General features: G+C 33.8%; 2 protein-coding genes across 8 annotated transcripts; one reads left to right on the top strand and one right to left on the bottom strand.

Moving 5' to 3' along the window:
• Positions 1 to 6,128: 6,128 nt before the first annotated feature.
• LOC114164678 lies at positions 6,129 to 18,753 on the top strand. 7 transcript variants are annotated; one of them, XM_028049424.1, is made up of 28 exons: positions 6,129 to 6,367; positions 6,456 to 6,630; positions 6,711 to 6,838; positions 6,943 to 7,059; positions 7,320 to 7,466; positions 7,642 to 8,019; positions 8,119 to 8,273; positions 9,273 to 9,394; positions 9,513 to 9,604; positions 9,739 to 9,985; positions 10,064 to 10,133; positions 10,750 to 10,913; positions 11,020 to 11,090; positions 11,182 to 11,352; positions 11,636 to 11,707; positions 11,872 to 11,973; positions 12,275 to 12,364; positions 15,874 to 15,949; positions 16,022 to 16,115; positions 16,197 to 16,266; positions 16,428 to 16,607; positions 16,954 to 17,076; positions 17,172 to 17,255; positions 17,345 to 17,529; positions 17,648 to 17,786; positions 17,869 to 17,928; positions 18,013 to 18,117; positions 18,198 to 18,753. In XM_028049424.1, the coding sequence occupies exons 1-28, from the start codon at positions 6,266 to 6,268 to the stop codon at positions 18,309 to 18,311; spliced, it is 3,633 nt and encodes a 1,210-aa protein (XP_027905225.1). In that variant the 5' UTR covers positions 6,129 to 6,265; the 3' UTR covers positions 18,312 to 18,753. The 7 variants fall into 7 exon arrangements, with proteins under 7 accessions (XP_027905225.1, XP_027905224.1, XP_027905223.1 ...); XM_028049423.1 differs by having other exon boundaries at positions 7,642 to 8,034; XM_028049422.1 differs by having other exon boundaries at positions 7,642 to 8,273; positions 10,064 to 10,127; positions 10,765 to 10,913.
• Positions 18,754 to 23,066: 4,313 nt separating this feature from the next.
• Positions 23,067 to 23,811, bottom strand: LOC114162627 (calcium-binding protein CML38-like). Its single transcript, XM_028046579.1, has one exon. The coding sequence runs from the start codon at positions 23,721 to 23,723 to the stop codon at positions 23,301 to 23,303; it is 423 nt and encodes a 140-aa protein (XP_027902380.1). The 5' UTR covers positions 23,724 to 23,811; the 3' UTR covers positions 23,067 to 23,300.
• Between the last annotated feature and the right edge of the window lie 204 nt (positions 23,812 to 24,015).

The following is a 24,015-nucleotide window of genomic DNA, read 5'->3' as shown; positions in this document are numbered from 1 at the left end:
GCTCAACCCATGGTACAATTGCCAACAATTCACTACAATGGACATCATGAATTGGGTTGTCTTCATAAATATTATCTGGCACGTCATGTAAAGTTGGTGACTTTCCATTTCCATCCACACCAACTTGGGCTTCATCCTCAACTCCACTGTCATCTAAAATATCCACCACCGTGTTACCTTCATGTGCATGACGTGCACCCAAATCTTCAGCCACATCACCATCACTTCATGTGTATGTGAATTTTGGCCCTTATCATCACCAGCATTCTCCTTTTCAACTGGCTTACTTTCATTCCCACTAAAGACCTCAACCTCCAAAATCTTCAATCTTTTCTTTATCTCGATTATTTCCATCTCATTGCTGTTAAATTTTTTTAACCAAACATCAGTCGTATTGGACACCCCAGCTACGTCACCACCTTCACTAACCCTATCACCAGCTTCACTAATGCCACCAAGATTTAACGCAACCCGAACAAGTTCATTACATTGATCTTCTTCAGTTAAAGCCCAATCGAACATCACATGCAATGTAATTCAACTAATGATTAAAAAAATTGTTGTTACATTTAAAACTTCACCAACTCAACTAAATTGATATGGTATGAAAATTAAAAAAAAAACAAAATACCTTTGGTTCAATGAATAGCCTATCAATGCTTGAAGTCCTTAACTTCAAACGTGGCCATCGTAATATTCTGGGAAACACTATATCCCCATTATTTGCGCCCAATCCTAACCTCTCAAAAACCCAAATCTAAAAATAACAAATGTTATATTATTCATATCAAAACACAAACATAAAAAATATAAAACAGATTTAAAGATTCAAACATTATAAAATACAACGTACCTGCAAAACCACAACTGACCCTGCCAACGTAATGTTGTGGTCATTTTTTTTTTGGCTATGAACCACATATGCACGACTTAATGCGTTAACCAAAAAAACTGTGCACTGCACTCCCCCAATTGAACTTAACCAAACTATCAATATCGTCTAATATTCTAAAAGGCATATTGCAAATCACTTTTGAATTCCTAGGAAAATACAAGACGGCAAAGCACAACAATATATACAAACGACAAACATTATCTACATCATCACGCTTGGTTCCTATTAGACTTCTAATCATGTTTGTTATACCTTTAATACATATTCTTTCACCACAAAAAAGTGAACCAACTAACCCACATCCATATACATCAAATTCTACTTCTTCACCAACTACACCTAACCCCAAACTAAAACAAACATCAACCACAGATAAAGGTACAAGATGCTTCCATATGTGAAAGGATTGTTCACCTTCATCCCATCGCCGAAGTAGCTCAACTAGCAGAGGACTGCAGATATCTAAAAACCTCTCTAACTCCAAACACCATTTGAAAGGGGTGAGTCCTATACGTCTCCGGTGCCCATCAGTCAACACGTTGTTTATCTCCACAATGTGCTTTGTATCCACAAAATTTATCAATCGAACCTTCCATTCAATTTTAATAAATTAAATAATGCTCAACAATCATATTATGATGCACAATATCGAACACGATATAATAATTAACAGCACTAACCCTGTCTTCTTCCTCAACATCCGCTTTTTTCCCCTCTTTTTTTCCCTTTCGAGCCATGCTTCAACAACAACCTACACAAAACCAATAAACACACAAAATCTAATCAATACACCTCAACTACAAAACCTACAACGAGATTCATAAACAATTTTGACTTTCCCTTACACAGAAAAACCTCCACAAAACAAAAATTAACCTTTCCTCTCCGTTAACTGGCGCCGACAACTGTTAACAAAATGAACTCAACGAACACAAACTTTTTTATTATCATAATACCCACACACGCAAAAAAAAAAGACAACTTCATCTTTTTATACAATGCAGTAAGAATGTAATGGACAAACGCGAAGGGTTTGGGCGAAAAGAAAACACAACCTTAAAAATGAACCGCGGACATCGTCCTCGTTCTACCGCTTCTTCCGTTCCCAAGTTCGGATTTTTTGAGGGGTTCCTTCTTCTACCTATGAGCAGGCGCACAAACAACACAACAAAGGTAGACAAATAAAATTTTTGCACGAAGACTCTTCATTCTACCGCTTCTTCCGCTGCCCAAATGTTTTTCCTTCTCCTTCCGCTACCAACTTCGCATTTTTGTACAACATTCAGGGTCGGTTGAGTGAAAATATCACCGCTTGTAGAAAAGCTGAAGGCACCGCTTGTTTGCTTCCAGTGGGTGGAGAGTTGGTTCGCGCGTTCAGTGAGAAAAATCAAATCTTTCTGTAAGTGAGATAGTGAGCGCGTGGTGTCTCGTTACGCGCAAGCGGGGCCGCAACACGTTACCCACCTTCAGTAGTTGCTCAGAACCGTCAGAACCGTCACCTCATCCTTTAGTTAATTTTTTTCAAAAACAATTAAAATTAATTCCACATGTCAGTGTCACGTAGGCGGGTCAAAAACAAGTTAAAAAAATCAGGTTAGAGTATAATTTTCCTTAATAGTTATAAATATGTACTGTCTATATCTGATTCTTTTCTCTTTTTTAGGTCCTTGACCGGTGCTTTAAAATTACCGGATAATAATTAGAAGGGTTAAATATGTTTTTGGTCCCTCAAGTTTGAGCAAAATTTGGGTTTAGTCCCTCATCAAAACTTTTGACCAATTTAGTCCTTCATCTTCCAAAATGCGTGAATTTAGTCCTTTTAACCAAATTTTGTTAAGTTTATCTGACATTTCAAACGCATTTCATGATAGTATTTAAATTATTTATACTGTTTGACACATTTTTGCTTCAATGTTAACTTAAATACTATCATGAAATGCGTTTGAAACGTCAGATAAACTTAACAAAATTTGGTTAAAAGGACTAAATTTACGCATTTTGAAAGATGAAGGACTAAATTGGTCAAAAGTTTTGATGAGGGACTAATTCCAAATTTCGCTGAAACTTGAGGGACCAAAAACATATTTAACCCTAATTAGAAATATTAAACAGGGTTTAAAAAAACATTTAATTCTTTCTTAACATTTTTTATTATAATTATTTTTTAATCTAAGTAATTAGAAAGATTTTGAAGAATGACTAAGAATTTAATATATTCTTTATCTATTAAACAAGGAAATTAATAAAAGCGAGAGTCATCGAAATAAAATTTGAGAATATACGAATAAAGTAATAAGTAACGTGTAGATTATAGAATAGTCTTATTTAAGTTTTTAAGTTCTAAGTTATTAAATTGGGATATTTTCTATTGTATTTATATTAAAAATTTTAATTTTATTTAATATTTTATTATTACTTTTTTTAATTAAGTTTTATAGTTTAAAAATTAATAAATATAATTATTCTAAACCAATTGTGTTAATTTTTTTTTTGTGTCAAATGATATTTCAGGTTGGCGTGTTTCAGCTGTCGCTTGACAAATTCTAACTCAAATGTTAGTTTTGCTGTTTAACAAATAAAAAAAAATTAAGACATGAGTTAAAAGGAATATATCAATTTTTGATAAAGTTTGAGAACAAAAATGTATTAAAATTTATATAGTTTTCCTAACCCAATTGTGTTAAATCTTTTTTGATGTGTCCAATGACATTTAAGATGGCACGTTTGAGGTGTCGTTTGACACATTTTCGTTGTTTAATACATAAATTTTTTTAAGACATATAAGTTGAAAGGAAAGGAATATATCAATTTTTTATAAAATTTGGTGCCAAAATGTATTAAAGTTTATAAAAGAAACAAATTCATATTTTGCATTTAAGTTTGGGACTAACATATTTAACCTTTATTTTATCATTGAAATACAATTAAATAAAGATATCACCCTATAGCAACAAAATCAAACAAAACATACTTAATTCAAATGCTTTATAACATTTTTCTCCTATATTTGTAGCTAGAATTCAATGTTTTTTCTCTATTTATTATTGACTCAATATGATTCTTATATTTTTCAGACGAACTAAATGTAATTTCTCTCAATATTAATGTCATTCCTCTCATTTTTTCTCCGATATTAAATAACGAAAAAGACTATATTGAATAAAAATTAAATATAAATATTGAATAAAATATATTATTAAGCCTTAAAAAATATAAAAATTCAAATAATTAATAAAAGAATTAAATATGTTTTTAGTCCTTGAACTTTGATGTGAAATTATAATTCATCCTTATCCGAAATTGATATATTTTGGTACTCAAACTTTAAGAATGAATTGATATAGTCCTTTTAACTAATTACATTTAATGTTTTTTACGTGTCAAATGTCTCAGCTGACATTGAAGAAAAAATGTGTCAAACGATGTCAAAAACTCAAATGTTTACGCGTAAATGTTAGTTAAGACGTGTGATACATTATCGCTTCAATGTCAGTTGAGACGTTGGACATGTTCTCGCTTCAATATCAGTTGAGAAATACGGTTAACACGTCAAAAAAATTTAACAGTAATTGGTTAAAGGGATATTAATTCATTGTAAAAGTTTGGGAACAAAAATACATCAAAGTTTCAAACATGGATGAATTTCAATTTCATAATGTTTATTATTCCATGAAAATGCGATAAAAAAGTCCCAACAACCTTACCTTTGACCCATATATATAGTTTTCTACATGGGCCTTTGATTAAGGTTGATTTAATCAAGACTCAATTACTTTAAAAACCTGTTTATCCTTAATTATTAGTTAACTTGTTTATCTTATACGTCGTTCGACTATGCGGCCGCACGTCATTTTTTGAGTCATAAAGTCATCTGACACATATTTATGGCCAACCTTAACACGACTCATTGTGAGCTGTTCGACATTACTAAAGTTGTAACTCGTTCGTTGACACATAATTCCATAATCTCTGTAGTGATTATCACGTTCCGGGAGATATGGCTGTTTGTTGACATATTATTTCATATGATCAATCGTTGGAGCCTTGACGCTCGGTGTATCACTCGTTCGGTATTGCCTGTAGGTAGCCTCTCATTGATACATCATTCCATGATTTTCACCGTGATCGCCACGTCCAAGGAGAATGGTTGTTGACACGAGCGAATCAACGCTGTACAAATTTCTTGGACGCCGATCGCTAGGGGTGTCAAAACGGGCCAGCCCGACCCTTTTGGTTTGGCCCGCATGTGGCTCGCCAAAAATGGGCCGGGCCAGGCTGGCCAGTCATCAATAAACGGGCCGAAAACTGTAACCCGTCCCGTTTTCGGGTGGGCTGGCGGGCTGGCGGGCTGGCCCATCTCTTTTTTTTATACTTTTTTTAATTTTTTTTAATTTTTTTAACTTTTTATTAAAATTTTGTTTATAAATTAATTTTATATATATAAATTTATTTATATAATATAAAAAAAGTATTATTTTTTAATTATTTTTAATTTTAAACATAAAAAAATTAAAAAGAAAAACGGGTTGGCGGGCCCGCCCGTTTTGACCTACTAAATTGGCGGGTCAGGCGGGCCAGGTTGCAGCGGGTTGACAGGTTGGAAATTTCAACCCGGCCTTCTCTTTTTTGGGCCGGCCCGATCCATTTTGCCATCCATACCGATCGCCTCTTCATAAGTAGATAATACTCATACGGTATAAGGACAAATTTCAATTTTACCTCAACATTAGGACTAAAAATACATTTAACCTTTAATAAAATAAATTCTTTTAATAAAAATTTAAATAAAACATTACATTAATATAAAAGAAACCAACTATTATTTAATATAAATTTACTATTTTTTGGAATATGCCGCAAGTAGAAAAATATGTTTATTATTTCATGAAAAGTGTGTGATGGTGTTTTTGTTATCTTTATCTCGTAAATATAAAGAAAACTTTGGGCAGCTCGAAATCACGAACAACAAAGAATATCCCCTCCAGCGGCGCAGTATAAGACGCCACACTAAAATGCGCGACCAACTTGTCCTAATCGAGGGGCACGGCGCTAATGTGCGCCTATCGTGCGGTGCACCGAGCTGAGAAGCAGGAACGGCACAATAGTAGGAAAAAGACGAAGCAAACAAAAACACACACCAATTAATGAAATAATAATAATTAGCAACAATTGATAATTAATTAATAATAACATGATGACACACACTCAGCTATATAATATAAGCATAACTAATAAAAAACAAACCAAAAATCTGCAAAAATTGTTCATTTCATTCATATCCCCTTTCTTTCTTTATTCTCTCTTCTTCTTGTTCTGTGTGTCTGTGGTTGAAGCGAGAAGAAGAACACGAAGCAAGAACGAAGAAGAAGCATGGTTTCAACGAGACGCAACAGTGGATCTTTCTCTAACGCCAACAAGAGGCCGTCTTCGTCTGAAGACAAAACTCCCTCTCCTTCCCCCAAGCGCCAAAAGGTTTTGCCTTTTTGTTTACCCTTTCTCTCCATAATCCCTATTTCTCGTTCGATTCACCCCTCTGATTCGCTCCGTTATGCTTTCTCAGGTCGACAATGTTGCTGCCGCCTCGGAGAAACCGATGCCGCCGGCGGAAAATTCCAAGGATTTGGGCATGACGGAGCCTCCCGCTGATCCCGGAGAATGCGAATCTGGAGACGCTCAGATCGCCGGCGACGTCAATCCAGATGGCAAGGCCGACCCCACGCCGCCGATCGCTGATGGTTCATCTTTGCCGCTAACACTTTTTTCATCTTTCGTTTGTTATTTTTTTTTTTAATTTTTATTGTTTTGTTGCGTGAAGGTTCTACACCGACTGTGGTTGCTGATAAACCTAGGGGTTCGTTCTCTTCTTGGGCTATATTTCAGAAGCAAAACCCGAATTTCGAGGCTTCAGTTCCCTGGTGCAGACTCTTGTCTCAATCTGCGCAGGTAAATTTTTAATATTTTAATTTTTTGTTATTTTTGTTTTTGAGTGAAATTGGGGGTCACTACAGATTTTGTTTACTTGGAGTTCAATTTTGTTATTGCTGCAGAATCCCAATGTTTTAATTTGCACACCCAACTTTACTATTGGGTCTAGTAGGGGTTGCAATTTCCCGTTGAAGGATCAGACTATTAGTGGAAATTTGTGTAAGATCAAGCACACGCAGGTACACACATCTCTCGGAGTTTGTGATTGTGCGAAGAATGGAAGGATTGCTTTTTTTTTTTTCCGACCACAAACCTTGACACTTGCCAGCGATTTTTTTTTTTTCTTTTGTGTTGTTTATTGAGATGTGCGTGAATGTTTGTGCGAACGTGTGTGCTTGGTTTGCTTCTTTCCTTTTTTTTTTTCTTTACAGTTGTTTGAGGTAAATATCGTAGGATATGTATGTGCAGTATGATTACTGTTGTTTCTGGAAATGATCAGCGCGAGGGAAGTGCTGTGGCCGTGCTAGAAAGTACGGGTAGCAAAGGATCGGTGGTAGTGAATGGCACGCTCGTCAAGAAGATTACCAGTTGTGTGCTTAACTCGGGGGACGAGGTGGTTTTTGGTTTGATTGGGAATCATTCTTATGTATCCTTTTACACTCCTTGCATTCGAATATGTTGTCAGTCTTTCCTACTACTGTTTTTCTTTTTATCTAAAACGGGGTTATAAAACTTTTCTATTTGCTTCCTTGTATTAAGTATTTATGTTCTTCCTTTTCTATCTCTGTCTGCATGTGGTTCCTTGATTTATTTTGACTTAGATTTTTCAGCAAATAAATCCTGAAGTCGCAGTTAAGGCTGCAGAAATTCAGGGTGGTGTCAGCAAGTATTTCCAGATTGAAAGGAGGGCTGGAGACCCTTCAGCCGTGGCTGGAGCTTCTATTCTGGCTTCCCTTTCTAGCCTAAGACCGGATCTTACAAGATGGAAGTCTCCATCTCAGACTGCCGGTAAACCTCATCAGGGTACTGATGTTCCTAGTCATTCTGTTCTCCCTGATGGTACAGAGACTGGGCTGGATGGTCTGGAAGGCAACTCTCCTCCAAATATAGCGACAGACAAAGCTGCTGATGTTGGAGCAAGCGACAAGAATTTGCCTATGGATTGCGATTCAGATGATGCTGGCACAGAGGCAGGCAATGTAAAAATCTCTGGGGTGAATGCTTTCCTAGGGCCTTTCTTCAGGATTCTAGCTGGATCTACTTGTAAAGTGAAATTGAGCAAAAGTATCTTTAAACAGGTATTTGAAGAAAGACATGGGACGAGGGATGTGCAAGCTGCATCGACTTCTGGTACTTCTGTTCGCAGTGCAGTTTTTAAAGAGGATGTTCATGCTGCAATACTGGATAGGAATGAAATAGAAGTGTCCTTTGACAACTTCCCTTACTACTTAAGGTATAACTAGTGGATTTCTCAGTCAATTCCACAGCTTTGCATTCATTGTTGTTCCTTTCATGTGTTTTCTTATCATTCTCCTTTATTTAAAGATAATTCCCATTGCAAAATTCATGTACATTTGTTTCCTGCAGACTAATTGAACATGCAATTGCATTCTTTAAAATTTATAAAAGGAAATAAATTAGTCATTTTTAAGCAATTACAATTTTGTTCTGTATAAATGGGAACTTTTATATCCTATACTAGATAGATGTATGGACTTTACCGTGTTAGAGCTACATTGCTAACAAAGGTTCCATGCTACATTGGAAAACAACACCTAGTTTTTCCCTTATCAACCCAAAAAGCCTTTTATTCACGCAATATGTACTAAATACTGATGGAAAATTCAGTTACTCTTACATTATGAGCTGAAATATGAAGCAGGGATAAGAACTAAATATTGGTTAAAGAAACAGGTACAATGTTATGACATGAAAGAGAGACTAATCGAGGCAGTTGCTTCCTTGTATATAATTTCTTGTCTTCTCTTCTATACTTGGTTCCTTTTACTGTTTTGTATTTGAATTTGTCATTTGCAGTTGGATGCCATATTTCCAGTGCTGCTTTTTATCAACTATGGTTGAAGATAATTATTTTAGCTTTATCTTTTCATCCAATGTGTATTGGTAGGACTTGGCAGTGGCATGACACGTGGTTGTTAATTTTGAAAAAGATTTTAAATTGTGGCTTGGTTGCATTTCTGTTTAATATGATCTTCAATACCTTAGTTTGACAGGGGTATATAATGAGTTGTTTAGCTGTATCATGTGATATTTTCCTCAATTTAAAACCTCGACTGTGAAATATTTTTATAGGTTCTTTGTTTTTAATACAAATTTTGGAGTTCAATATGATTTTACATTTGTGTTGTCATTCATGCATTTTACTTGATTGTTATAGCTTCTTGGTTTGATCGTTGATAGCGTTTTTGACCATATTTATATCTTCTTTCAGTGAGAATACAAAAAATGTTCTAATTGCAGCTTGCTTTATACACCTGAAGCATAGAGAACATGCAAAGTACACCACTGATCTTACAACAATAAACCCTCGTATTCTACTTTCAGGACCTGCAGGTGTATGCGAATTGCATTACTGCTCTCCTATATCTTTTCTTTTCCAATGATTTTGTTTTGGTTTTGACTTCCTTCCTTTCTTAACTCACTGTTTCTCTCAATTGCCATTTTTTTGCAGGGTCAGAAATATATCAGGAGATGTTGGCAAAAGCACTTGCGAAACACTTTGGAGCTAAATTGCTCATATTTGATAGCCATTCGCTTTTGGGTGTAAGATAAAGTTTTCTTATTCATCTGATATTTGGATTATTCCATGAACACCTTTTTCATTAATGTGCCATTGAAGGTTATTTACCTGTAAGCTTGTTATGAATCTTCATTTGTTGAATGTTCATATTTAACAGGGTTTAACTTCCAAGGAAGCTGAGCTGCTCAAAGATGGATTTAATGGTGATAAATCCTGTGGCTGTGCTAAACAAAGTCCTTTAACTACAGACATGGCTGGGAGCATGGATCCACCAGCTAGTGAACCAGAGACACAGAACTCCTCAAATGAACCTACTCCATGTGGCTTTGAGTCTCAACTTAAGTTTGAAACTGATAATTTACCATCTACATCTGGGGCAGCTAAAAACTGTGTCTTTAAACTAGGTATGTTTGCTTCATTTCTCCATTTAAGGAGACTTAACTTGTCACAAAGGTTAATGTTTTTCAGATATAATCCTTCAGGTGACAGGGTAAAATACAGTTCATCTTCTGGGGGAATATATCAGCTTCAGACAATTTCTACAAGGTACAGGTTTGTGCTAAACTGTTCTCAACTAGTTTCCATTTCTCACGATCTCATTGATACAAGGTGGAATTTGTTTTACCAAATTTAACAGTCACATATCACCTCAATTTATGATTGAATCATGGTAACCCAAATCACTTTAAATAATTAATTATAGAACGTATGATTTTGTGTGTGAATACAATGTGTTTGACAGCAAGCTAAGCTAACTATACCAGTTACAGGAGATAAATAGCACTTCTACTTGAGTCATTGCCAATGCCAATGCCAAATCTACTGTTTTTTTATCTGCTTAAACAATATTCTATATCTATCCACTCTAGGTTGCATTGCAACTTTTACTTTGCTTAGGGAGAAATGGGTTAGGAAAAAGTGAGAGAAACGAAAATGGGAGGGATGTATTAGAAATTATTTTTCTTTCATTTTTGGTAATCAAATAAATGTAGGGCAAAAATGTGAGGTACAAACTGCCCTATTGGCCTAATACTTGCTTTGCTTTCAGTTTCATTAAAATGATATCTACTGATTGTGTGATTAAGGATAATATAGTAGCTTTCTTTTGTTTATATTGTTTACCAAACAAAGTGAAATTGTTTTTATTTTTGGTTATAATTTTGCTCAGCAATCGCATATACAGGGGTCCACCTAATGGAAGTCGGGGGAAGGTTGTCTTACTTTTTGATGATAATCCCTTGTCAAAAATTGGTGTAAGATTTGATAAACCCATACCTGATGGAGTTGACCTTGGAGGTTGCTGTGAGGGTGGTCAAGGATTTTTCTGCCATGGTAATCTCTTATCTGTCTTATAAATCATCTTTTTAGATATTTTGTATTTTTATCTACAAACTTTATCTTTGTCCTACATCTTGAACTTATCTTTTTCTCATTCCAGTGAATGATCTTCGGTTGGAAAACAGTGGCATTGAAGAACTTGACAAATTACTCATTAATACATTATTTGAGGTCACCTTTTACTCCACTTAGTAACATTTCCCTCTAATCTATTATACAGTCTCTTAATCTTACAATAAGAGTTTGAACATGTTTTTTTCAGGTTGTGGTCAGTGAGAGCAGAAATGAACCCTTCATTTTGTTCATGAAAGATGCAGAGAAGTCTATAGTAGGAAACGGAGATCCATTTTCATTTAAAAGTAGGCTTGAAAATCTTCCGGACAATGTGGTGGTAATAGGTTCACATACTCACACTGACAGTCGCAAGGAGAAGGTGATAATTGTGTGTTTTTGTAATGCTAGATTTGTATAATCTATTTGCCATATCATTTGGTTTTTTACCTGACTTTATCAGTTTCCAGTGATCTATATTTTTGGTAGCTGTGGGCTTTATATATATCTGGTTATATTTTATTGAGAAACTGATAAAGATGTCCGTTGTTAAAGTAAGATACAAATTAGATATACAAGGTCCTTTGTATTATCGATTCATTCTTGGTCTTAATGAATGTGTATAAATGATTTTGTTATTGATATTTAACTATTTTTTCTTGCAGTCACATCCTGGGGGTTTACTTTTTACGAAGTTTGGCAGTAATCAGACTGCTCTTCTTGATTTGGCTTTCCCCGTAAGAATATCATCTCCTTTTGAGTATAGTATTTATATTTGAAAGAACAGAACAAGATTATCAGTACATACTTTACATGTCTTCTTTAGGCTTTCTATGTTGCAATAACGTCCCTCCCTCATTCTCTCTCTCTCTCTCTCTCTCTCTCTCTCTCTCTCTTTCAGGATAGTTTTGGAAGATTGCATGACAGGGGAAAGGAGGTCCCAAAGCCAAACAAAACATTAACTAAACTTTTCCCGAATAAAGTGACAATTCACATGCCTCAGGTTTGTATAACATTTTCTTTCAAACCAACTACCAAAATTTTTAAGTTGTTGGATGAAGGTATATGAAATGGTTTTATATTTTACACACGCTCACTCAAAATCCCCTTGGGTTGGAGCAAGGATAATGCTGATATAATTCTAAATTTCAGTTTCAGTTAGAAAAATTCCAAGGATTGAACTCGTCACCATTTGGTCATATAGAACCTTTTATACTGTTATGAATAAGAAATTCAAACTGTTGGGCAAAGGTACATGAATTGTTCTATATCTAACAATATTCAATGTATGTTTCCTGATCCAGGATGAAGTACTTCTAGCATCTTGGAAGCAGCAACTTGATCGAGATGTTGAGACTCTTAAAATTAAAGGAAATTTGCACAATTTACGTTCTGTAAGTTCTTGCGTGAGCTTGTAATTTTAATTCAATTTGTTTCATGGTAAGACATATTATTATTATTATTATTATTATTATTATTTAACCTTAAGTTACACCATATATTTGGTTTTCAAAAAATTACTTTTGTGGATTGCGTCTTTTTAGTTATGGATCTACTACTTTTGGGTGATACGTTTGGTTTTATATTTATATTTATATGGGTGACATGGAATGGGTGCTTAAAGACAAATCGGTTGTTCTGGACCTAAGTAGATTTTGTACAAGATATTAGTATAATTTTTGAGCTAGTTCATCCTTTAATTGATATGGATCTAGCTCTTCTAAAGTGAGCAAGTGTATAAAGTGAGAAAAAAAAGATACATTTGTTTGTTGGTTTTGATTGAAGTGCGTCATAAATGAATCTAACATTAAATGAATGATTGCCTTTACTTTCTCACCTTGCAATTTGTGCACTACTCATTTTTGAGGGGACTAAATCGACTGGATATGATATTTAAACTTGTTCTAAAGTGTCTGAGCCAAATTTTATTTGTTGTTGTTCACACGCTCTGCGCATAGAATTCATGGTTACATCAATTATGTTGTTGAAAAGAAGCTTGAATGTAATTTCTCATTATAAATTTGATATTATTTACATCCAAATTATTGTTAAATGTGATTGTCTTGACTGATACACACATACACACCAAGCGTAGATGTTGTCCACACGCTCTGCGCATAGAATTCATGGTTACATCAATTATGTTGTTGAAAAGAAGCTTGAATGTAATTTCTCATTATAAATTTGATATTATTTACATCCAAATTATTGTTTAATGTGATTGTCTTGACTGATACATACACACATACGCACCAAGCGTAGATGTTATTATCAACAATTAAAGCCCTATGCCACTAAGTGATGTTAGCCATATAGATTGCATGATGACATTAGGCTTGATTGAAGATAAAATTTTTACCGAAATTATATACCACGAGTCTCCCCTAAACGGAATTCTTCCAATATTCTTCAAGGCTCTCCTTTCATCAGTTTAACAGGGTTGAAAATCATTCAATCTACTTTTCTCATTGGTGCTTTCACTGACATTCTATGCATCTGTCCAAACCATAATAACCTGATGACCTATTAACCGTAATCTTTTACTCAATCAGTGCTGCACTAATATTTTCTAATACACAATCATTCCATATCTTGTCATTTCTTATGTGGCTACACATTTATTACTAGGGTTATTGTTTATAAATAATCTTAGGTTTGTAGTGGGTCTTTGGATGTTTGAAATGCAATTATGGCTGTGCAAGGTTTATTCTTCTAAATGATTTTAAATGTTGTCTTTGTGGTACAACTTTAGATCTTATGAGACAGTGGGGACAGGGGTTGCTATTTATTACGTTGTTGTTCTGCAGTTGTTATGCTTTAGTATTACTGCTATTGTTGTTAGTGTAACCTTTTGTTACTCGTGTATTACCCTTGATGACTAGCTGCATAAGTTATAGACTCAAAATTAAGGGGTGAAGGCATGGCCCACAAAGAAAATTAAATAACGTGGTATGAACTATGAAGAGATAGGAATTATGTAAGTTTCTTAATGGAACTTTAGCCTGTTCTTGGGGAGCCTTGGGTAGTATTAATGATCACAGTATAGTTTTCTGTAGTTAATTCCTTGTCTCTTTTAGAAATTATCGGAATAGCATGCTTTTAGTTTTTCATAAGAATTAGACCAATGTTGTCAAACTCGAGGATTGTAAGGGGATCGGAAAGACAATAAGACATCGTAACTCCACTAGTAAGAGTTATGAATATAAAAGATTATATTCATATTATTAAAAATAAGATAAATAACAAACATAACTCGTACAAAATAATAAGTTTAAATACTAAAATTTAATGCAGAAGTCCTCCATATAAAGAACCAATAAGCGTGGATGTTTTTCATAAGAATTAGACCAATGTTGTCAAACTCGAGGATTGTAAGGGGATCGGGGATCGGAAAGACAATAAGACATCGTAACTCCACTAGTAAGAGTTATGAATATAAAAGATTATAATCATATTATTAAAAATAAGATAAATAACAAACATAACTCGTACAAAATAATAATAAGTTTAAATACTAAAATTTAATGCAGAAGTCCTCCATATAAAGAACCAATAAGCGTGGATGTCATCTTTTTCTTTCAAAACTTGAGCTGCCAACAAAACAACCAAGGCAACTAGATGAGTAAAGGAACCCTAAAAGGAACATAGGTGGTGAGCAAAATAAAAAGTAAAGAAACAAAGGCTAAGCATCACTCATTGTGAGGGTGGCAAGCGTTGGTGACTGCAAGGGCAGCGCTCATGTATGCTAACGTAACCCTAGTAGAAGAAGGTTGGGCTTCTCATGGGTTGGATTGATCATACGACCAAAAGGTTCGACATGGCCCTTGATCCCCCAATGCAGCAAGCATCCTCCGCATCAATTAGTGTTATTGATATCGGATAACCGAAAATATCGGATACCCTAAAAATCCTTTTTAAAGTTACGGAGGAAATCATAACGGGTTATGGCGGAAATATTAGAATTAAAAGTAATATAATATATGGATATAGATAATTAAAAGAGTTTATATTTGGTCTAGAAGAATGTGAAAGGTGGCAACTGTCAGTAAGCAGTGGAGACCAGATGCGACCGGCGATGGACGATGGCTACCAGCGATGAGCGGCGGTGGCGACCAGCATCAAGCAGCAAGGCCAGTCCAAGAAAAAGAACACATACTTGGGAAGGGTTAGTGGGGGTATTAGGTTAAAAGAAATGTTTATTGAGCTTATTTGAAACCGGTTTCCTCCTACTTATACTCAGTTTTGTATTTAAAACTTTGCACCCAATTACTCAGTGTAGGAAATAGTAGCCTTTTTGACTAAAATGCCTATGGATGCTCTGTTTAACATATGGAGAAGGTCCTTTTCATTAAATAACTTCATGTTAAAGGTCCCCCTCTAAATTCTGACGCAAGGGAAGTGAGGTTTAGATAGGGAAATTTGGTGCAGTTAGTTAGAAGGGATTAGTAAGTTTGTTGGGGGTATTGGTTCCAAAAATAGATGAGAATAAGGATGAATGTTTCTAGGGTTCTAGAGAAGAATTCATTCTACCATATTCAATTGTTCAATAAAATTGTACATTTTTGGGTGTTAATTTTGTGGGGGGTAGTTAAATAAGTAGGAGGACGTAAGGATAAGAGTGGGCATTCTAAACTATTACAATGGCATTTGGGAATTGAACGACTGGTAGAAGGTCCCCCTTCGTGATTAATTGCTTCTTTTTCTTTGTTTCATTCAATATTAAATAAAGATGTTTTCTATTCTTATATTCTGTTACTGGTTTCCTAAACAACTTTCATACGTTCTTTCAGCTATAATTGTGTTTCTTCTTTTAGTCTTTTTAAATAATTCACTATTTGACCATGTTGGCTGTGTTGATTGTAATTGCTTTCATGATGTACTAAATTCTTTCTCATAATTATAGGTTTTGAGCCGTTGTGGGGTGGAATGTGATGGGGTTGAATCCTTGTGCATTAAGGATCAAACGCTTAGTATTGAAAGTATGTTCTACTAGTAAGTGCTTAAGGTTTTACTGTTTAAATCTCTTCTATATCATTTTTGCTGTATTGCAGATGCAGAGAAGATTGTTGGTTGGGCTATAAGCCGACATCTCATGCAGAATGCTGAAACTGATCCTGATGCAAAACTTGTGTTGTCTTGTGAGAGGTAATTATTTAATGTACATGCACACATATAAAACACACTAGGGTCATGTTATTAATCATTAGCTATTTTTTATTCTGCCAGCATCCAGTATGGAATTGGCATCTTACAGTCTATCCAGAATGAGTCAAAAAGCCTGAAGAAGTCTCTTAAGGTTGTTGTTATGAACTTTTGCTGCTTTGATTGTGGGAGATAGCGACATGCAGTACTTTGTTCCCAACTTACTACTTGGAAATTATTCTGTTTATTGGGTTTAACCATTTGATTTCGTGAGTGCTGTTTTCTGAAATATCCCTCTTATGTTTTTGAAATCAGGATATTGTAACTGAAAATGAGTTTGAAAAGAGGCTTTTGGCTGATGTTATTCCACCTAACGACATTGGTGTTACTTTTGATGATATTGGAGCTCTTGAAAATGTCAAGGATACATTGAAGGAATTGGTTATGCTTCCTTTACAGAGGCCTGAGTTATTTTGCAAAGGGCAATTAACCAAGGTATACTTTACACATTGACATACATTCTATTGTTTAACAGGCATTCCCCTTTGTCTATTGACTGTTGGAGTTAGAGTTAGATTCTATCGTTATTTATTTCCTTCCCTGCTTTTTACTAGTTTGTTTTTGCTGTTTGACCTGATCAACGGAAAATAAATAATCTGACCCTGCTCAGTGATATGCAATTGTTTTTAAGAAACTCATTTTGGTGTTGTTAATATTGAAATATATTTATTTTACTTAAGTAATAATAATCACAAATATTAAAATAATGTAAAGTTTTAGGCCGCCCATTGTCAAGTTTTTTACTGATCAGATTTTGTGATTCTGATTGACTTCCATGCAGCCATGCAAGGGCATTCTTTTATTTGGTCCTCCTGGAACAGGCAAGACAATGCTTGCAAAGGCAGTTGCTACTGAAGCTGGTGCAAATTTTATCAACATTTCCATGTCCAGTATCACATCTAAGGTTGGGTTTGTTTCACTGGAACTATTTTAACGTCTATGCTGTCAGTTATTTTTTTTTTCGTTTTTTAACTGTGTTCTTTTCCAATTTTGCTTCAGTGGTTTGGTGAGGGCGAAAAATATGTGAAAGCTGTTTTTTCCTTGGCAAATAAAATTGCTCCTAGCGTGATATTTGTTGACGAAGTAAGCCTTTTGCACGAATGTTTTTAGTTTATTTTTGATTCATCAGTTGAAAAATAAATCAGTGAAAACTAGTATGGCTTCTTGTATAGGTTGATAGCATGTTGGGCAGGAGGGAAAATCCTGGGGAGCATGAGGCCATGCGAAAGATGAAAAATGAATTCATGGTGAATTGGGATGGCTTACGCACAAAGGATACTGAGAGAGTTCTTGTTCTTGCAGCCACTAATAGGCCTTTTGACCTAGATGAAGCTGTCATAAGGAGGCTGCCTCGGAGGTGAACACCATGTTCAACTGCACTTCAATTCCTTGGTGTTCTTATTTGGGAAGAGAGGGGGTCTTAATGAAACGAATAAATGTGTGAAGTTTTTCTTAATCAAATTGGTCTTCTGCAGGTTAATGGTAAATTTGCCAGATGCTCCAAATAGAGCCAAAATATTGAAAGTTATACTGGCAAAAGAAGATTTGTCTTCTGGTCTTGATTTGAATGCAATTGCAAGTATGACTGATGGATATTCCGGAAGTGACCTTAAGGTTAATGGGCATTCTTTTTTAATTTTGTACACATTTTAAATTTAAGGTTATGGGTGCCTTCATGCTTGCTCTTTTATTGCAGAATTTGTGTGTAACTGCTGCACACTGTCCAATTAAAGAGATATTAGAGAAGGAAAAAAAGGTATGCCTAGTTACTTTTAAGTCAGAATGTTTTGAGGTTGCATCAACGACTTGTACACTCATGGTGTAATTTGATGCATGGCAGGAACGGGCTGCTGCTCTAGCAGAAGGTAGACCTGCTCCGGCAATAAGTGGAAGTGCAGATATCCGATCTTTAAACATGGAAGATTTCAAATATGCTCATCAACAGGTAAATGAAAAGGATCTCTTTAATAGGAAGATGCTCCCTCTCTTGAAATAGAAATATATAACTTTGTGATGTTGAAACAGGTGTGTGCAAGCGTTTCCTCTGAATCCGTAAATATGACCGAGCTTCAACAATGGAATGAACTATACGGTGAAGGTGGTTCAAGAGTAAAAAGAACACTAAGCTATTTCATGTGAGAAAACCCTTTGTACAAATGTTTTGTTATTGCTACCCCTCATGTCCAGAAGCCTCCAGTATTTGTAGTTTTGTGCCGGCCTCATAACGCTTGCAGGGCTTGATGCCGAGCTGTTTGGTTTATAAGGTGAAATATAGGTTTTTCGAGTATTTTTTGATCCTAACCTGTGGGATGGTGGGTTTTGAAAGGAGTGGAGCCTTGCAGAAGAATAGTGGGCAGGCTCTGCTGCATCATCTATTTTGTTCCTCATCCCCTGGCCACCACCTCTCAGAGGATGTGTGTTGAAAATATCTCTCTGTGAAAGCATTTATTTGCCCCTCCTAATGGAAACAATAAGCATTTAGATCATCCCTGCTTTCTGTCTTATGTACATATGCGTCATATCATAGAAAACCCCTTTTAGTTCATTCTCCTTCACAATGCAAAATTTATTCAACTTTCAATACTTGCAATATTAACGGCGTTTTGGTAAAATTTGTGGATATTCCACATAAAATCGTTAATGAGTTTATCACTAGTGAGTCTACTAGTTATTTACTCTTATTTATCCAGTCTGTTAGACAGGATAATGTATCCATTGGATTATCATGCTTTGAACAAACAAAAATGTCTGCATTATTCCCGTTGTGATTCTATGGATTATAGATATTTTGATCCTGGATTTCTTAAAATATTTCACTAGAGTTTTCTGGTATGAAAAAAATTAAAATTAAAATTAAGGTGGTGTTTTATTTTTTAATAAAATAAGGTTTGACAAATTTTGAATGAATTAAATGTTTTTAGTTATTATACATGCATGTTGAAAAGGAATTCATTTTTTTTTTAAATTTAATACATTTTAGTCTTTAAAATTTTAAAATGAACGAATTTTGATTTAAGTTTGGTGTATTTAGTTGGTATCCCATAAGATTTGGCATGTGGAATATTTATTTATTTATTTATATATAATATAATTGAAGGTAGTACAAAGTGTAAAAAGTTTTACTCAACCACAAAAAGCAGCACTCAAAAATTAACTAAAACAAGAAAGTTTACCCAATCTATTTGTTTGACGAATGACAAAGTGTGATACTTACACATGGTTAAATATTATGTCGACACATTGATTTATCTCAATGGCAAATGTCCCTTTTCAAATACCCACTTTATTTATTTTATTTTTAAATATAAATATAAATCTAAATAAAAAGTTGAAACATAAATATCTAAATATAAATATTATTTTTACAATGGAAACAACACAGTTAAAAATTTAGTACCACTTCACCATGTTTTTTATTATAGAAATAAAAATATTATTTTTATATTAAATACTTTTTTTTATAATAAAAGTACTATTGTTGAAGGAAAAACAACACAGTAAATATTCTCTTCGCCATGATAATCTCGCATATATATTTTAAAATTAATTTAAAATTAAAAATATTATAACGTTGACCAAATTTTTAATTCACAATAACACATAATTTATGTTAATAATGATTTTATACACGTGTTAGAATAATTGTTAAATTGATAATAGGTAATATAAATAATAATTTTAAATTTCTAACAAATCAATAATATCTCTTTAATTATAATAATTATTGAATTTTAATCATACAGAAATGATAAAAGATAATACATATAAAAAATATCTACAACAAAATTCAAAAAGTTTACCACTTTTAGTAGTTTTCTAAATTAAAATATAATATGTGATCTTACTTACATTAAGACAAGTTTCTCTTCTCAATAGAGTAATAAAGCCTAACCTCTCACCACGTCCTCCTATGTTATCAAGCATAAACAAAACTCACTTCATGTAGCTTCATGTAAAGTTAAGGGTTTAGTGTTTCTCTTTGCTTTCTATGGAAAAGGTTAAGCTCTTTGCCCTTCTCTGCCTCCCCTCTCATTCAAGCTTCTTTAGGAAGTATTTCTCTTTGTTTTCTACTTTTCGCTCACATGGTCAACATTCATCGTTGTGGAAGGAAATGTTCCTCCATACTATCTTCTCCTTTCAACCGCTCTTTCCTTTTCTTTCTTACTCTTTATTCTCTTTATCTGTTTTTGCATGATTTTGAATCTGAAATACCATTTTGCATTTTGCCATTTTGATCTTTCACTTTCAGTTGCAGGTTTGACCGAATGTTGTGATAAGAGTCACTCATTGTATGGTTCAAAATTTGAAGGTTTGGTTTCTCTTTTTTTTTGTAAACCCTATTTTTTAAACCAAATATACTTATGCTTTACTCCTTCTTCAATGCATTGGTGACCCCTTTTTTGGCAAATTTTAAGGGTTTTATCTTTTTTAGAGTTTCAACTTCTTTGTTTTTATGTTGTTTTCTTGCATATTATTAGAGTTTTCAAAATTGAAATTCAAATTTCAAAAATTTTGTTGTTATATATGACTTCATTCCTTTATATATATATATATATATATATATATATATATATATATATATATATATGTTTAAGGTTTTAATAGTTCAATATTCTTTTGAGGGTTTACATTTGTCTATTTAGTGGAGATAATTCATTTCGTACATCAAATCATCCTGGATTATAATGGCTGGTGATCCGGTAAGATCAGAACTTTACATCCATTTGAATATGAAATTTGACCATTATTTGTGTATATCTGAATTTCTTGATTTAGATAATTGGCACCAAGAGCATTCTTAGTAGTCTTTCTTCAATTGAGTTTGATAAGTGTTGTTTTCTTGCATATTATTAGAGTTTTCAAAATTGAAATTCAAATTTCAAAAATTTTGTTGTTATATATGGCTTCATTCCTTTATATATGTATGTTTAGGGTTTTAATAGTTCAATATTCTGTTGAGGGTTTACATTTGTCTATTTAGTGGGGATAATTCATTTCGTACATCAAATCATCCTGGATTATAATGGCTGGTGATCCGGTAAGATCAGAACTTTACATCCATTTGAATATGAAATTTGACCATCATTTGTGTATATCTGAATTTCTTGATTCAGATAATTGGCACCAAGAGCATTCTCAGTATCCTCTCTTCAATTGAGTTTGATTGGTGTTGTTTTCTTGCATATTATTAGAGTTTTCAAAATTGAAATTCAAATTTCAAAAATTTTGTTGTTATATATGGCTTTAGTCCTTTATATATGTATGTTTAGGGTTTTAATAGTTCAATATTCTGTTGAGGGTTTACATTTGTCTATTTAGTGGGGATAATTCATTTCGTACATCAAATCATCCTGGATTATAATGGCTGGTGATCCGGTAAGATCAGAACTTTACATCCATTTGAATATGAAATTTGACCATTATTTGTGTATATCTGAATTTCTTGATTCAGATAACTGGCACCAAGAGCATTCTCAATAGCCTCTCTTCAATTGAGTTTGATCGGAAAATGGATGCTGCTAGGATATATATGCAAGTATATAGAAATTGACTGTCTACTTTAACTTCGTTCTATTATAGAAGTGAAATTGATTTTATTATTTACCATCGTCTAATTGACTCTTTCTATGATATTCACTACATATGGTTGGGATAAAAAACCTGACTCTCTACTAATAAAATACAAAAATTCATAAAAATTATTTCAAAAATCATGTTGTACAATTTGAAGAATCTACGCTTCTACACTTTCTAAAACAAATTAGTTTTCTTCAATTTGTATATTCAAACATCTCCCATGCTCATATGCTCATATTCTTCTTCAATAGAGTTCTCAAGTTTATCATCATTCAAATATGGATGAAAATCAAACGAAAAATGCACTTAAACAAAATAAGGTTCATTCTTTCATGAAAGGTGGCAAAGATGATGAATAACACTCTAGGTAAACCCTCAAATTCTGTTAAAACTAACTTATTTCGAAATCTTTTATCCTCAAATTAACAGTTTCATGTTTTCATCGAAAATGACAAAGTGCTGAAGGATATTCAGAATAACAAACCAATGTATCAACTAACAGTGAATGGTAATGAGATTAATGACTGCTTTTCCTTTGAAGTTAAAATACAATGTTGTTATTATAGTTAACAAATGATACTATTATTTTCATGTTCACACTATTCATGGTTTCCTTCTCATACATCATATAGGCATTCAAAAAAAGTATCTCGCAAAATATTACCAAAAAATAGAATGTTGTTGTTTATTAAAATAGACCATGTACAACGACCAACAACTTAGGTAGAAAGGTTTCACACTTTATTTTCGTTATCTTTCATACATTATTTTTAAAAGGCCAAATTTGTTAACATTGTTTAATGTTGTTATGACTTCATGGGGATTAGTTGTCCAATATATATAGCGATGAGAATTATTGGAAAAATTTGAGAAATGCATGGAACACGTTAGGTAAAACAAAATGCTAAAATATAGTAGTATTTGGTTGGTAGTTGTGTTTACTTTTTTGAATGGAAGAAATGAATGTCAAACATGTTCTCTTTCGTCACAATTTTTAATGGAAGTGATTCACAACTTACAAGAAGGAAAATAAAATTTATTATTAATCAGAAGCTGGTAAGTTTCCTATCAATTAACATGTTATGGTAAGTTTCCAATTAGTATAAAACCACTATTAATTGTGAGTGTTGGATATATTGATAAGATTCATTACATATTATTATGACATTAATAACAGGACACTGAATTGAATTTTCATCAATGCATTAAACAGAACCAAAGTTATGGAAAATATGAAAAGTTTGGTTTTAAGATGACAAAATATGGAAGACAAAAATCAAGCTAGAGTTATTTTTAGACAATTTAACCATAAATTCACCACGTTAGTAACTTATGTCTAACTCATAATCGTTCTGTGTTTAGTGATATTCTAAGAATTGAATGAAGTTGCTTATTCAGGAATTTTCTTTTCACTTGGAAAGCAAGAATGAAGAGAACGTTAGTATGAGAATTATGCACAAGACAAAAAGACACTGAGTACACACCATGTAATAAACCAGAATACACGACAAGAGATGTAGAAAAAAATGAATGAAATCCAGTGAAGTGAAGTCACTGCATCATGATTCTGAATTCTTGAAAGCTGAGAAAGCCATCCCCATTCAAATCAAAGTGTTTGATCATTGCTTTGCATTGATGGAGGGTCTTAGACTCACCCATCTTTTTAAGCATCCTCTTCAAGCTCTTTGGAGTTATAAAACCACAGCCTTCAGTGTCATACATTTCAAAAGCAACCTTCAAGTCCTTCAACTTCTGTTCCTCTCCTCCACCTTCCATGAGAGTAACAAAATCCTCCAAACTCAGCAACCCATCTCCATCAGAATCCAAAGCTGCAATTGCCATCTCAGCCTCTTTCATCAGAAGCTCTCCACCCATCATCCCCAACCCCTGTGAAAGCTCCAAAGCTGAAACCTTTCCATCACCATCTTCATCAAAGTATCTCAAAACATCCTCTAAACCAACCTTCTGCCCCATCTCTCACAATCACCAAACAAATTTAAACCAAATGCTATCTCCAAAACATTAAACATCTCTTCTATATATATATGTTTTTATGTCGGTTTAAGGACGTGTGGAGGTGGTGTTCATGATAAATAAATTCTAAGCAACCTATGAAGTTGCCCAGAGTGTTCCGGTTTTCAAAACACGATAATTCATAAAGAAGAACATGGAAGCCACCACAAGGGTACGTGGCAGGATATTACAGGTCAACCAACTACTATTAATTAATGTCATAAATCAAACGCTTCAAAAATTGCAATTGGAA

This window comes from Vigna unguiculata, chromosome 9 (assembly GCF_004118075.2).
Source record: "Vigna unguiculata cultivar IT97K-499-35 chromosome 9, ASM411807v1, whole genome shotgun sequence".
Taxonomy (NCBI): Eukaryota; Viridiplantae; Streptophyta; class Magnoliopsida; order Fabales; family Fabaceae; genus Vigna; species Vigna unguiculata.
This window is presented reverse-complemented; position numbering and strand designations above follow the sequence as displayed.

Excerpts from the sequence above, each read along its gene's own strand:
- LOC114164678 (XM_028049418.1), top strand. The coding sequence starts at position 6,266 with ATGGTTTCAACGAGACGCAACAGTGGATCTTTCTCTAACGCCAACAAG. Across the intron at positions 6,368-6,455 it reads CTTCCCCCAAGCGCCAAAAG|GTCGACAATGTTGCTGCCGC; the intron begins GTTTTGCCTTTT and ends ATGCTTTCTCAG. Across the intron at positions 8,274-9,272 it reads AACTTCCCTTACTACTTAAG|TGAGAATACAAAAAATGTTC; the intron begins GTATAACTAGTG and ends ATCTTCTTTCAG.
- LOC114162627 (XM_028046579.1), bottom strand. The coding sequence starts at position 23,723 with ATGGGGCAGAAGGTTGGTTTAGAGGATGTTTTGAGATACTTTGATGAA.